Raw genomic sequence first — 16,335 nt, forward strand, 5'->3', positions numbered from 1 at the left:
TGTACTAATTGTGTGCTGTCATTGAGAGCAATTGGCACTAAGTACACTAAGAGGGGGAGGGGAAAGCTGTATCAAACTGAATTGGCAGAATGAAAGTTCAGTTAATTTACACACAGCTAAATTTCTTTTACCTTCTAGGAGTCAAGATCTAAAAGAGTACAGAAGCTGCACACTTCTCACTAAGGATCTCTTTTGGACCTTACATGCACAGCAGAGCCTATTTTGTCCTGATGCCTGGATATGAGTCTGAGAAGCAGGGAAAAAAGTCTGGATTTCCTGACTGACATTTTAACCTCGTTTTTACTTTTCTAGTAGCAATATTTACTATTGACAGCAACGAATTAGTTCACAGGTTGGAGATGTGCATTTCAACTCTTACCATTGTAAAGAGTACAGCCCAGAAAAGACACATCATCAAGTCCAATGTCTCCGGTGAAACCATCTCCTACGATACCTTTCACCAAAATCTAGGAAATCAAGAATTACAAAAGCATTTTTCAGTGTATAGTAGACTTCCACTTCTCGTTAAATATTTCTTATTAATTGATAGAGGAGTCATTTGCCATGTTTCTCACTTAAAATGAGATTAAATTTATTCTGGGGGATATAGTCTATTTAATGACAATTTACTAAAGTGACTAATTATTATCAGCTTTCATTGGTCGTCACATTAATCATAGTGAACCATAACAGAATGGTTGGCTTCACAATGGTGTAAATTCACTGAAAAATCACTGTGATATAAAATGATGGCAAGACATTATCATAAGTGGAACATTATGACTCCCTCCTTTGGTACTTATTGCAATAATATTAATCATGCTTAAATATAATACCATTCATGTAAAAAAAATTATAGACTCATACAAATTTCAGTATGATGAAAACAATTAGGCAGGTAAGAAATGAGCGATGGAAGCTTTTAAAGAAAAATATTCTACTGTTTCATTAGACTTATCAATGCTATATTTGCTAAATTATTTTCTACTGCCAGGGAATAGGAGAAGTTGGCGTTTGTGAAATACTCTTTGGAAGACTAAATAAACCTCCTCTCTTCTGTCTGTTGCTGAGTGATAAATATCCAGCAGGTGATTAGTGAAAGATTTGATAAGAAATCAAGTTTAACTAAATAATAAACCCTTATTTATAAAAATAATAAAGCCTTCTCAAACCACGCACTTTGAAAAAAGATGTTTTTGCTGATCCAACAGAGTTCAAACACTCTTATTTCTTTGCCATTGTTTAAAATCGTTATTTTACATGCTACACACACGTTCAGTTTCAGAAATGCTGTAAAACATTTCTAATGTATTTTTTTCAGATTTTTCCTCACTTCAGTAAAAAATTCCTACACATTAGTGAAGTATAAATAGTGGCAAAATTATGACAGTTCTGCTTCAGAGTACTGTTAGTTCTACTATTTTTGTTGTAATTCATTTATAAAGAAAGATTATATTCAACAAGAACCATTTTTCATATGATATGTACAGAGACCTTTTAAACATTACACTTGAAATTTATTATCCTGTAACGGGAGGGAAAAACTTAGAAGATGCAAGGAATGGCCTTAACCCTGTAAAAGAATAATATCGGTCTAAATGTGTTAACACTGACAAATTTGTTTCTGCTATTTTGAAGTTGCATGTGAACTGTAGATTTATTACTGATGCTGACATCACCAGAGTAAATAAAAATGATTACACTTCATGTATATATTATGTCCATTAAACAAAATAAATGAGTATGCTAAAAGAAGACAGGTAAATGTCCCCTACTGTGGATATGCTCCAGATGGGCCATTTTAGCATAAAATATATTTCATGTGAACGACAACAATAAATGACAGCATTGCTTTTTATTGCTCTCACAGCAGTATGGGATTCTTATTTTTCCCTCAGGATACACACAAATATTCTTTACATTACCAGAGACTTTTGGGTATTTTAGATTAAAATGGGGACAATGCTACAGTACTGGTACAAATAGCAATAAAATGGTTAGAAATGGGAAACAGGACAAACAAAAACATCTACTATTTGGAAAGCAACACAAGGAAATTTATTATTCCAAAATGACAAATCTCCTTCCACTTGAATGTTGACTGGCAAACAGACAGCAGTTTAAATATAATTTTCAATTTGTTTTCAAATTATGAATGATTATCTACCTACAATTAATTACTTATTAATTAGCTCAAATTTAGAAAAAGAGGCAGTGAGTTTATTTAATTACACACCAATTACTAAGATAAACCCAAATACACTAATTTTCCATGGGATTGAATTGTGCACTTGTGGATGTCACTGCTGAATGTGCAAGGAGCTTCAGTCTCCAAATCCACCTGTGTCCCTGTCCCCAGTCCTGACAGACACACGGGCTGAGGACATCCTTATATAACATCTTCCACCAGTATTTCCTTTAAGAAAGCTGCACTCTTGTACCTTAAGCAGGAATATGTTTTTAAAGGGATTAAAAATATCTAAATTTAGAAATGACAGGACACAGTTCTCTAGGAGAAATTGAATTCAGAATACCCTTATACTGATTATCATTATGATTGTGTTGTTTAAAATCTACCCACCCACATTGTATTTTAAATATTTATCTATGCACCTGGGGAGCCTGATACATTGAAATGTACCATGAACTCATTAACAACACAGAAAATCTAACAGTGGCGTAGGTATACACTTAAAATTGAAAATATGACCAATTTATGCACAATACAGAGAATAGTCTCTCTGTAGCTGTGGTTAAACTTTGACCACTTAAATTAATTTCCCAGACATAATTCTGTGAACTTCATAAGATATTATAAAGCAACCTCTAGGAAATTCATCTGCTGTGAAACTGATTTCACATCACATTTATTATTTGAATGAGAATAAATAATTCCCAATTTCATGTTTTCTGAAGTCTAAGATCCAGACTCAATGAAATCTATAAAGGTATCAAAAGTATCTGACATAAAGAAAAGAGGGAAAAAAACCCAAATTCCATGAAAGCAAACTGTATTAGAATGACACTCTGTATACACAGAAAGAATGATCCCTTAAGATTTTGAACAAAATAGGCTTTTGAAGAGTGAAGTGATGTTATGATAAGTGTTAATAGAGGAATTACAATGGATAATATTGTTCTGTACAAATGCTCTATTTTTAAAGTAATGCTCATTTCTATCACTAGCCAATTCCCACTGATGGTTACCAAAGTAAAATCTTAATTTCTATACAAGCATAGTTCAAGATAGAATGGAATGTATTTCAAAAACTGTGACGTATTCAAAATTCCGAGGGTTTCCAAATGTCTAGGAAATGTAATCAACTTGTAATTTAGACAAACAGTAACTCAGGTTTGTCACAGGAGGTGTTAACAGGGTTATTTAGTGATTTTTATTTCTAGTTAGATCATGGTAATTTAGATTAGGTTTCTCTGATGATTTCTGGCAAGAAATAATGTGATTTGGTTTCAACAGGAAAGAACAACACACAAATAAATGACAAAACACTTTTTCATGAAAACTTGTGTTGTAACTTACTGAAAGTAAAGTCCTACACATTTCACTGCATATCTCTGAAGTAAGCTACCCCTGTGTTTTAATGCTAGGGATGAATAAAGAAAATTGCATAATAATGTATAATAACTTTTCATCAAAAAAGCAATAAATTCCTTATGAGGTGATGGAACTTTTGTAATTACAGACAAAGGACAAGCCACAGAACGAAGCTTCAAAGCTTCTTTTTTGTTAAGATACTTTCATCCAATGATCATGGCACAAGTCATGTCATAAGTCTTCACTGTAGAATGATTTTTTTCAATAATGCATGAACATATTAATAATTTAATATGTTAATATAATAAGAATATGAATAATAATTTCTCAAGAAGTACATTAAAAGGGAAACTATTTTTCAAAAAAACACAATTATTTCAGAAAAAAAAATTATTAAAAAAAGAAGAGAAATTTAGATTTTATTTTGAATTTTTGAGTAGTTATTTATTCACATCAAATAATATATTGACTGCTTTGATGAGTGCAAACATGGTGATTTATTCCTCCTTGGCTCTATTTCTCTGCTTCCTCAGCTGCCATCAAAGGAGTAGGCACTGTGGACTTGAGATTATTCCCCCAATTTCTCATTTAGGTGTCCACTAGTTGAATTCTGTTTACAAGGCACTGACCTGTTCTTCTGTACCTTCCGCAAAATGGTTTGTCTTAGGAAGAAAAAAAAAATGGATGCATGGGTTGTCACTGTCTGTTCCAGCTTTCCCTCTCCTGGGGGGGATGATTTAGGCAACCAGAGCTGTTATGTGCTGCATGGAACCCTTCTAACCCCAAAAGCAATCACAAGTGGAGACCTGCCATCAGCTTCTGGAAAGATTATCAACACTGGGTCACCACATCATTTAAATCATACCCTCTAAAAAGCTCAAGATCACACTGCCCTTCTTCAAAGCTCATCAGCCCCTTTCTTTTATGACCATTGAAAATTAACTTTAGAAATTAATGTCTCAAGACTTCAAAAGTTGAAATTAAGTCCTTTCACACAGATGTCCAAATGAATTGTTACCAGCATTCTTAAGGTTGCACACATCAAACATGAAAAATCTTGTGTCAAATATTTGATGTTTTACAGTGCTTGGTTTTACAAGATACTGAAAAACACTAGTTCTAGTTCAGTAAAGCACTTTATCACACTTTGCTATAAGCTTGTGAACCCTCATGCTGATTTATGATGTTTTTCACAGCATTTCTCTAAAGTGCAGGGATGAATCATATTTCTATCCTGTTTTAGACTATTCAGTGATATTGGTGGGATTAATAACTACATATTCTGGGAGTCTTTCCTTTCCTGTATTAAGGTCACAAAACTTCATTTAAGAGAAAAGGCCCTGTTGTCACTTGAATATTAGCACTGGAAGAATTATTTTGAAAGTAGTATATTGTCAGTGCCTAAATATTTCTGAGATTCTAGGTTTATAAAACAACTTGTTTAGCCTGCCCATTTGAGAAACATCTGTATAGCAATTATAATTATGAAACTATATTCAAACCACCTGAAGTTCATGGTCAGCTTTGACTTAATCTATAAGAACATACAAAGTCTGCTTTCTTTTCTCCCAAACACAGTTTTCCTCACATTTTATTTGTAAATAAGTAAAACAAACAAAAAAACCCAGGATTCTGGCTGAGTTACTGGGACTTATGGTCCTGAAAGAAGTGTCCTACATTGACCAGGATGACTTGTTATGACCTGAGTACTTCTGTCCCTCCCTTTTGTACAGTAGAGCATACAGAGATATAAAGGGCTGCAGAAAGACATCTTCACATCTCTGTCTAGGGAAGTCTGCATTGGGCTGAATGGACAGACTTTTTCTGATCTATGCAGTGCTTACTGCAAAGGCAATTCTTCCACGCTGAGATAAGGAGCATCCTAAGAGGAGGCACTCACTACTTTATTTTCAGTACTTGTGAATACACTTGTGGTAATAAACAGTGAATTATCTGTTCAGCAGCAAATGCTAGCGAGCAAATGAATCACTATTAGACCTTCTGCCTAAAGATGTAGAACTTTCCTGACCCAAAGGACTTCTCCTGACTTAGTTATATAGAATTGCTGCTCCCATATCCATGCATACAGCCTTCACCTCCCAAAGTAAAAAAACAGTAACATAGAGATAACACCAGAACATGTGGGTTGACATGAAATCATGTCTTCATTACAGTTAATGAGAGTTTTGACACTTCAGTGGGAGTAGATTTTTACATTGTTTCTTAATTCTGCTATAAGCATACTCAAAAAACAGAAAGATTGTAAAAATATTTTTAAAACTCTGTTTGATACAAAGCATAGCACTATGGAAGGAAATTTAATTAAATCTTCAACAAAGTACAGCTTTCCTGTGATCTTCCTGTTATATTTTCAAAGATCCAGTTAAGCCATGAGATAAAAGTCACTAACATTTTCCTTCTCCTTGAGAAGTTATCCAAGTTTTATTTTCCTGTTGAGCAGCTGCTGATAAGTAATACAGTAATATCAATAGGAAATATGAAACAGTACACTTAATTTTCAGGAAAACAAAACTCCCATCTTACATGATGCCCCTTGAATTCAAATGGCCCAACACAGTTTCTCAGTGGGCTGTGGATTCTGAAAGATGGTGAAAACTTTTCATTACTTCAGGTTTTCCATAATTAAACCATGGGCAGAACTTGACAGTTCAGTAGAGAATAGAAAGGCTATTTTTACTTTATATGATTTCCTTTGAGCAGCTTGCATGTAAATAGGGACAAAAAAGGTAAAAAACACTCACCCGGTCTCCTTGTGTTCTCTTCTCTCAAGAAAAAACAAATTGCAAGGAAATGACAGGTTTGAAATTAAGAATATACATTTCACTGGAAAAGGCATTATTAAACATAGATTAGAAATTCTTATTCCTTGTCCCCTTTGTGCACATGTTGTGACTTGATGACATCATGACAAGTTTTCCATAGCATATCAACAAAACAATAGCACAAAGAATAAATTATTTCTATTGTTAGAGTGGATTATCTCTTTAGTATTCTGATAGCACTGAACAAAAAGCCACTATCTTTCCCAAAGACCTGAACTAAGCCCAAAAATTTTTCTCTGAAGGTTTATACAATGTATTTTCCTGATTTCTCATGTAATTTCCTTGTTTTCAAAGTTTTCTATGTTCTGAAATCCATTTATCAAAAATGGCAAAACCATTGTTTAGGAATGACTTAAAAAAAACCCTCACACTACTTATTTTTCAAATACACTGTATTGTACCGCACACATTTTCAGCATGAAAATTCTCTGTATTTCACTTCATGCTGTAGGTATTGAATATTCTTCACTATCAACATAAAGTTCACCACCAACCACAAAGTCTTAAGGTTATTTTTCACCCCTTCCCAAAAGTGCCTTGGTTCCCACATTGTCCACTCTATGTGTATATTGTTTCTGACCTAGATTGTGGACAAGTTAGGAAGCCTGAGCATGAATTGCCCAAAGTAGAGCTTATACAAGTTCTGCATGAAGTATGAAGGAGATTGACATGAGATATGTCATCTTTTGTTCCTGGCCCTCTACAGCCCCTTGAGGCTGGTCGTGAGGATGGGGCATGGTGGACAGCTTAGGACCTTCAAGTGCAAGAATTGGAGCTGCCATACCAAAAGGCATTGACATTTCAACAGGACAGACTTGGACTAACCCACATGATTTGGCCTGACAGAGCAACCTCTGGCACAGTTCAGCCACCCTGAAACCATCTCTGCACATCACACTTCCCAGGACACATTCTGAAAAGGCATGAGTGTTAAATATAGGTAAGACAGCAACTTTTTGGGGTTTGGGTATGTAATTGTTGTTGGTTGGTTGGTTGGGTTTTTTTCTTGTTTTGTTTAAATAACTCACAGAATTGTGTAGGCTTCATACAAAAAGCGTGGTCGGTCAGCTAAAGGAGGTGATTCTGCCATTCTGTCCATGCTGGTGAGCCCACACCTGGAGTACTGCATCCAGCTCTGGATTCCCCAGCAAAAGAACCACATAGACCTGTAAGAGTAGGTCTAGAGGAAGGCCACAAAAACTGGTCAGAGCATTGGAACACCTCTCCTATGAAACCTGCATGAAAGATTTGAATTTAGAGAAAGGAAGGATATGTGGAGACCTTATGGCAGCATTTCAATACTTAAATCTGGCTCATAAGAAAGATGAAGAGAGACTTTTTTCCAAGACTTACACAGACAGGACAAGGAGCAATGACTTTAAACTGAAAGAGAAGAGATTTAGATTGGACATGAAGAAAGAAATTTTTTATAATGATGGTGAGAAGTGTTCTGGTCAGGTTAGATGAGAATTTAAGCAACTTTTTATCTGGTGCAAGATGTCTCTTCTCATTCCAGTGAATTTGGATATTTAAAGGTCCATATTAGCCAATTAATAAAAACTTGTTCCAGAGCCAAATACATACAAAACTGTGCAGGCCTGCCCAAAACTACAGGTTATACAAAGCCACAGTGAAAACAAAATGAGAATAATTACTGTAAACACACCAGAAACTAACAGCACAATGTAAATGTCACAGAGTATTGTGCAATATGCAAAGAGGTATCAGGGATGAAAGAAGCCAACATACAGATCAGAAACAAAGAAGAATAGTCAGAAAAAGACCTACTGAGATGCAGAAAATATGTCTAGATATCCATTTATTTGAAGCACTACTGGAGGAGTAAGGTGGAACAAAAGTAAATGGTAACATTTAAAGGACAGGGAAAAAAATAAGAAGAAAAAAAAAAAGAATTCCTGAATACTAATCTCAGCAGATTATTAGGGGAAGTACAAAGGAGAAGAGTAGAAGCAAGATGAGGAGTGATAAATTGAAAATTGAAACTGAAGCTGTTTTTGAGTGGAAATCCATGCTCTCTAAATCTTTGTGTGTAAGTTACTAGCAGGGAAAGGATGAAAAGCAATAACACAAAAATGATCACAAGTAGGTATTAGACATGTAATAAATGTCTTAGAGAAGTCCTTGATAAGTTCAGAGCTGCTTCAACACCAGATTTTAATGAAAAATAGGTATCTGACCAACTAAATATTAACAAACTCTACTGGTATATCAAAACACGCTGAAATGAGGCCATGAAGAAGGAAGCAGGTAGACAATCAAATCAAGGCAGGAAGTTAACAACACTTGACAATAATAAACCTGGTTCAATAAGGGTGAAAGTGATTGCAGAAAATCTGAAATCACAGCTAGAATATCAAAAAGAGTGAGCCTCCCAAGACACCAAAAGCTCTGTGCAGCAGAGTGCCTCGCAGCACGAGCGCAGATGCGCGGTGGCAAGGTTGGCCGTCCACAGCTCAATGTGCCTCCCCATGGATTGCATCACCCACAGCAATGCCACATCCTGGCATGCAGTGGTTCCACCCAGACTCTTAGTGGTGTATGGCAGGTGGGAGGTCATAGCCCCGTTATTGTGCTTCTAGCCCTTAACAGACTTTTTTTTCTGGTAATTTTCCAAGTTACTTATTGACTTCATTTGTAGTTTCTTTTAACACAAAGCCTCCATTGCCAATGAGCTGTACAACAGACCATCCTAAAATACTATTTCCTTTTCCTTGGATTGTTTTACATTATGATTTCACAGAATACCTCTCTTGTCTCTATTCACTAATAGAAAAATCACTAATGATCTTTCTCTACAAAGCTTTTTTAACACTGTTGATTAGACGTTTCTCTGCTAAATCCCAAGCAACTTTCTTTCTGAAAGGAACACAGTTTACCCAAGTGTTCTAGAAAGGGTCAAACATTTCCATTTTTTTTCCCCCAGTTTAATGTTCCAAAAGTAAGGGTAAATACACAATTACTTTGTTTTCTTTCTTCCTGTGCTTTCCACACTAGGAAATAATACTTTTCCTTGGACAACAAAAAGTAATGCACACTCTTCCAGAGAAGTTGCAGGCAAAGAAGTTTGGTTAAGTTTGATCAGCTACAGGTTCTGAAATATACCAGTGTAAGTCCAGAATTTCAATCTGATGCTTATCAATTAATTACTAGAGAAGACTGAAAAATTCACACAGGTAAGTCTACAAAACTATTGATGTTACAAACCCTATTAAAATATTCTCTCTGAGGGGCTGTGAAATGGGATACAAGATTTAAATTTGTAATTTCCATCGTTCTGATGCTAGTTATGTAGGAAACGAAATTGTAATTGTTCTTACTTAAAAGATATTATAGCTAACAAAGAAGACTAGTGAGTCATTATCTTGTCTTAAATTGGTAAAAAGGGTATTTAGTTTACTGTAAGTCCCCCTGTACTATTCATGTATGAATATTATCACCACTAGAAATGCATGAAAGAAAAACATTACATTCTGAAACTTCAAAAATTGCCACAGTCGACTTTTGTTTGAAGCAGAACCCCAAACCACTATAAAAATAGTTTTTAAAATGTAATTACACCAAAATTTCCATTTACCTCTAGAATTATGAGTCTTTCATTACAGAAATGGCTGGTGGGGTGAGGGTGTTGATCAATCCTCTCTTTCTTCAGAAAATCAATCACAAGAAACAGCAAGAATTGCAGAAATAACTGCAGAGTGATTTTTGTGATGCTGTTTCACTTATTACAGAGCATATCACCAGAATCCCCAAAGAACAACTGCTATCTCATCTCACTGAGGAGTGAAGAGGAAGAGTAGAGGGTGAAAAAGCAGAACAGCCTATGTCATTGTAACCTAACCAGCTTAGTACTTTATGTACAACTTTTAGCACTTCCTATCTTTCTTGACAAGATGAATGTCAAGAGCCTGGATGTAAAAGATGTATGCTCACTACATATGTGTTTGATATGAAACTGATATGCCAAAGTCATAACAAAAACCATAACAGAAGTACCTGCATATTCAAAAAAAAAAAATAGCACAACAGATAAAAATAATCGTTGGAGAAAGAATGTTGTTTTATATTTGTGTTCACAGAACATAGGGCTATTCTATATTCATAGCAAATGCATCATTTTAATTTTTAATCAATATTCTATTACTTTCTAAGTTAATACTTAATTGATAAAAAGATTAAAATTATTATAGTGGATTTTTTGTTTACTTTTCTCAACCACTTGTAAAATAAGAAATTTGTCAAATGCATTTTATATCTACTTAATTGCAACGTTATTTTGCATTATTTATTTACTTCAGATTTTGGTCCTTATTTTTCATACTTAAATGGAGAAACTTTTATATTTGAAGGGACAAGTAAGATTTTATATATGATACTCAGAATACTAAAATGTTTAGTAATGAAACATAATATAGCATTAATAGCTAAGTGTGGAGTTAAACATTGTACTTGCATTTTTAAATTTCATAAGAGCCAATGAAGAAAATGCAAAACTGACCTTTATATAATCATCACAAAATGATGATAGACTCCCTAATGCACTACTTACATTTTGCAGTATCAAAAATCTATAACCATCTTAGTTTACAGAGATAAATGTGTAATCTGCATGGGCAAAAAGAGAATAACTGTATTGGGGTAAAGACAATGATTCTTTTTTTAATAATATGTTTTGCAATATAGTAAAGTTGCCCTAGGTCTCTTAAGACAGAGACTTGATAGGTATGTGATTTATATCATGACAAAAAGGGGACTACAGTGCCCAAAAGGATTGAAATATGGAATTTTGCCGTTTTTCACATATCATCACTTCCTTTCTGTATCATCAGAAATATGAATAAATAGAGCAAGTTACGAGAGTAAAATTTTTCTAAAATGTTAAAATAGCCTTTGCACCTTCTTCTGAGCAGAAACTATTTCAGATATGGTTATTCTGAGGAAGATAAAAGCAAACACTACTCATCATCAATATGAGTAGGTTTCCATGGACAGAATCTTATTTTACTATCTTTTCAAGTGTTTATCTAAAGAAAAGACATGTAAGTAAATGTCTCAGGATGAAAATAAATGCAGAACAAGTAAAGAGACAAGGTCACTCGACAGTGGGTTTTTTCATGTTGAAACAAGTATCCCATATAATCAAAAGGAATAGTTTATAAGAAATTTATTTTTAACTTGAATTTTTCAAATTTAAAAATTGTATAATTTCTTGTAGATAATATCCTTTGCAGAGGAAGAGAAACTCTAGATCAATAAAGCCACAAAATTTTTACAAGCATGTGTACTTGTATTTTTAACACTTGTCAGCAGTAGTATTTTACAGAGGTTCTTAAATTTGTCTCAGAAAACTGCATTCCTTTAGTTTAAATAGTTTAGCTCTGAATTTACCTTTTCCTCCTCCAGCTACTCCCATAGTTCTCAATGATGTCACATTTAACACTCAGGTGGGAAACATCTGATGGAACAGCAACAAATATCACCATGGATTAATGGCAGCCAGAACAAAGAGTTCTCGACAAAATTAAGATTCTTAGGCTTATTGGGAATGGGTGTGAGCCAAGGGAGTCTGCTGTTGCCTTTGGGTTTCTGCCAGAGCATTCAATTAAAGGGCCTAGAGTTTTATATCTATAGAGTACAAAACTTTCAAAAGATAATTTGACTTTCAAGAGGTTCTCAAATGCCTTGCCTTTTTATGCTGCTTTGAATTTTTGGCTGACAATTCCTCCTTTTCGTAGGAGTTGGTGCATAGGCACAGTTATTTATATACTCCCAAAGCTGGCTTCTCATGCTTAGCAAATAAACTGAAAATGTGAATTTGAGGGATTTATAATTTATAGTGATTATATCTCAAACTGGGGTCAACAAGTGACCTATTTACATAGGGAGGAAAGAGGAAGAGGACATATCTCAGATGTATGATTATCTCACACATTTAGAAGAGAAAAAGCAAAACAAAGGTCTGACTGACAAAGACTTGGACTATCTTTTGGTCCTAGAGTATAACATTTTCTATTCACTAGGAATCTCTGAATATCCTGTAAGAGCTGACAAGATGCTCTGGTTAGAGACAGAGAAGATTATAAAGCCAAGACTTGTATTTTGACCAATAAATGGGGGAAGGGGAAGGGAGCTTTGATAGCATTATGTTTATATTCCTTTATATTTTTACAAAAGGACTTGACATAAAATAAATGAAAATGCCTCTTTGCATCCACAGTAATATTAATGCCTTTTCCTCCAAAGAGGATAGAATTTCTCTCTACTTAAAAATAGTGTTTTGGGAAATAATAAGGAACAATCTAAACAAAATATTGCACTATATCAGATTTCAAATGAAGGTTGAAGTTCTTTCTTTTTATAATGTGGTGGGGGGGAGAGGAGGGTGGTAATTTTAGGACGAGTTGACAATCAAGAGAACCAATGTTTCCTCTAATAACCTTGCAGTATATCCCAACTGGAATAAACAGACCACACATAATCAAAGATAAATAATATATACAATATTTAAAAGAGGAGAATATAAGTCAAGGTTTATAGCTGTAACTTACTTTAATCATAACTTTCTCCATGAAAATTTTGACTCTTAGTCTAACCTGGCAGCCAAATATTTTGTATTGATATATTTTCTGGCATTATATAATTAAAATTAATTTGTAAGTCTTTAAAAATAAGGCAAAGCAGAGGATATTCTTTTGAACAGAATTAATGAAAGTATTTTGTAGTAGATTTGGATAAGATTTTTTCACCAAATCCTTGAAAAACAAAACCAGTGTCCATTTTAAATAGCACATATTCAAAACATTAAAATTAAGTGGTTTAGGGGGAAAAGTTAATGTAACTACAAGAAGAAAAATGTTTTACAAATTTCCTCAAAAACCCCTACAAACACACATCAAAGCAAAATTGATCAGACAGTTACAAATAGCTTTGAGATTGTGCAGTCATTTATATACACTCTCTGTTTTATGATGCAGGAAATAAACACTTCAAAACTTAGAAGGATCATACCTGAAATGGCTTAGAACTGCTGATGAAGAGAGTCTGTCTGATCCATCTGTTTTCTTGATTTCCAAACTTGTACCACAACAGCCATCCGTTAGCATTACTCACAGTTCTTTGGAAGACTGACAGCTTATACACTTCTTTTCCAAACATATGATAATGGAAGCGGAAAACACAGGTTCCATAGTCAGAAGGGTTGAAGAGAGGACTAAGCAAAACTGCTTTATCTCGGAATTGGCGTGGCTCAGAGGACTCCAGGTAAAGGTAGTGTCCCCTGGCTGTGCCTGTCGTGTGATCCTTTAACGGGCCTGTATTAACTGTGGGGGTTGGACCCCGTATTCTGATCCAGTCAAAGTCATCCTGTACCTCCTGCTCCCAATTGCACAGCCCATTTTCAAAGTTACACTGTAGGTCAGGGTCTGAAATGTAAATAGAACAGACTATCAAAAATAAAAAAGCAGTATCAAAAGGGGATGGTGCTTCAATATTTTTTTATTCTTGCAAATATTTATTTCCAATATATATCTGTCAAATTCTACTTAATTTATTGAATAAACAGAACTGAGTAAAAGTACCCATTTTATTAATTTTATTAATTATTGAAATTAAAGATGGTAAGGTTCTTTAACTGAAAGTGAACAGATCAAAGGAGTTAAAATTGAGGTTAATTGAATTAAATAAACCACACCATACTGTCTTGTAGGTATGTGTGATAAATAATCTAATGTATTTTTGCTTGGCAGATGTAGTCCTAAAAACACATTGGGGTTTAGATCTTTATTATCCTAAATAATATTAACACAATAATTTTATCAAGGCTAAATCAAAGCGTTTATAACACAACCACATTTTTTTATTTGACACCAAGGCAAAATGCATTAATTTCTTCTAATGTAGAACAATAAAATGTGTCAGAGGTGGTGAACTTGCATTCTAACTTTGTATCTGCTTTTAATAAGCAGTAACTGACACTATAGCATTTTTTTTTAATTAAGCTGTTGCATTTAACAGTGTTAAAAACTGCAACTCAAATCTTACCATAGACCTTAAAATGGGTTATAAATAAGCTAGGCATTCCACAAATAGAAAAACTAAGATAAGCTGGAAAGCCTTCACTTTCTTTTAAATTTACAGCAGTTTTAAGTTGATATTCAGCAATTATTGCTGCAGACTGATATCACCTCAAGCATGTAAGGTGCCCCCCGTTCTCAAACTGATTGTAATTTGCATAATTCAGTTACCTCAGGAAGTGATAAAGCAAATGCTAGTTAATTTTATTTTATATTAATGTTCTTGAGTTCTTAAAATTGATGAATGCATGCTTCAGGGGAAAAACCATCATCAGCACCCTTCAGCACTCAAGGTGAATGTCAAAAATGGGAACGACTCATAGCTTTCCTCAGTATGTTCAAGTGCTTCCTTTGAAGGGGACAAATATGTTCAGCATGACTCCTATCTTTAGTATAGATATTTTAACCTTTTTTTGATAGGAAGAGTATAGGTCCTAAGAAGAGGTAGGACATACACTCCTCTCAGTCCATCAGCATGTCTGTACTTCTGTCAGTAAAATCAAGGATAGCACCTTGACTTTACATCCCCCCTTTTAAAGTAAATTTGTAACAAATGTTCGTGTTTTATACAAGATAAAGAAATGGAGTTGCTTTGGATAAAAGACATAGAATTCCATTTACCCTCAGTTTAACTCATCATATGCATTTAAGTTTAAAATTATCATTCTGTTCTATGTCTAACTAGAGTGGAATCATTACTGGCTATAGCAATTCTGTGCTCTTTCAGTTCAAGGGTGAATTGGCAAGTCAGTTTTTGTGTGGTGTTAGTAAGCAATAGTGGAGAGTACTCACCACAGTTGCCTTCATCCGATCCATCCCCACAGTCATCCACAAGATCACAGACCAATAAAGTGTCAATACAAGCTTTTGTGTGTCTGCACCAGAAGCGATTTGGACCTTCACAAATTAATGCTGGAGGCGGGAGAGCACAGTTTTCAAATCTAATATCATCAATTGCTGAGACACCTTCATAAACACCCAGACTGATTTTATCCAGTGAAAATTGGAAAGGATGTGGAAGGCGTCCAAGCTGAATGACTGCCTTCAGCCACTGATTTCCCTCGTTGTAATATGTCCTCCAAAGGACAGTAGGCTGCTCCAGCCCATCCACAAGCAATTGCAGCTCTGCTGCCCCAACTGACTGTCCATAATTGTAATACCTAAAATGATAAAAATAAGAATGTTAAGTGGGCAAATGATGAAAATGGACCACATCAGTTACAATGACCCCTATCTTTTCTGTTGTATCTCTGATATATAGGAAGTCCACAGGGCCTGTAAGTCAATCCATTTTCTGAATGATGGTAGGATAGGCTGCTATATCAGTCCAGGCCTCATCTCAGGAATTGAAGATTTTGAGAGAAGCATACTTCATTAAATTGAAACCCAGAACTGAATAGACACATTTTCTTTTATATTCAGCAACAAACACTGCTCACTCAGATGCATAATTTATTTTTATAAATTTAATTCAGTACATGATTGTAAAGTATCAAGAAGGAAAACCAGAACACCTACCGAATGCATAAGTATGCTTTCTACCTACCTAAGTTTTTGTTAATATGTTGCCTTCTAAGCTTTCAGCATTTAAAACTGACAAATACTTAAGTTGGCAATTGTACAACAAAACTGGGAGCAGAAGCACATATACAACCAACAGCTTGTAATATCCAACTTCAAGTCATGAATCTTGGATAAAAAGACAGTTCCACTGTCGATGGCAGATGTATTTGATATCTCTGAGACAAACATCAAGGTCAGGCCAAACCTTTATTTAAACAGTAACACCAGTTTGGCCTAGTAAACAAATTATCAAAGCTATATTTTTTCTTCCTATCTTTGACAAGTT

At 34.6% G+C, this 16,335-nt stretch overlaps 1 protein-coding gene across 1 annotated transcript in view; it reads right to left on the minus strand.

Moving 5' to 3' along the window:
• Positions 1–16,335, minus strand: part of MALRD1 (MAM and LDL receptor class A domain containing 1) — a 232,787-nt gene that overhangs the window by 158,061 nt on the left and 58,391 nt on the right. Inside the window, exons 16-18 of the mRNA XM_053999538.1 lie at positions 15,279–15,646; positions 13,423–13,835; positions 380–467 (exon numbers count right to left, since the gene is read on the minus strand). Of these exons, the coding sequence (XP_053855513.1) occupies positions 380–467; positions 13,423–13,835; positions 15,279–15,646 (869 nt within the window). The remainder of the gene's footprint in view (positions 1–379; positions 468–13,422; positions 13,836–15,278; positions 15,647–16,335) is intronic.

The sequence above is a fragment of the Vidua macroura genome, chromosome 1 (assembly GCF_024509145.1).
Source record: "Vidua macroura isolate BioBank_ID:100142 chromosome 1, ASM2450914v1, whole genome shotgun sequence".
NCBI classification, from domain to species: domain Eukaryota; kingdom Metazoa; phylum Chordata; class Aves; order Passeriformes; family Viduidae; genus Vidua; species Vidua macroura.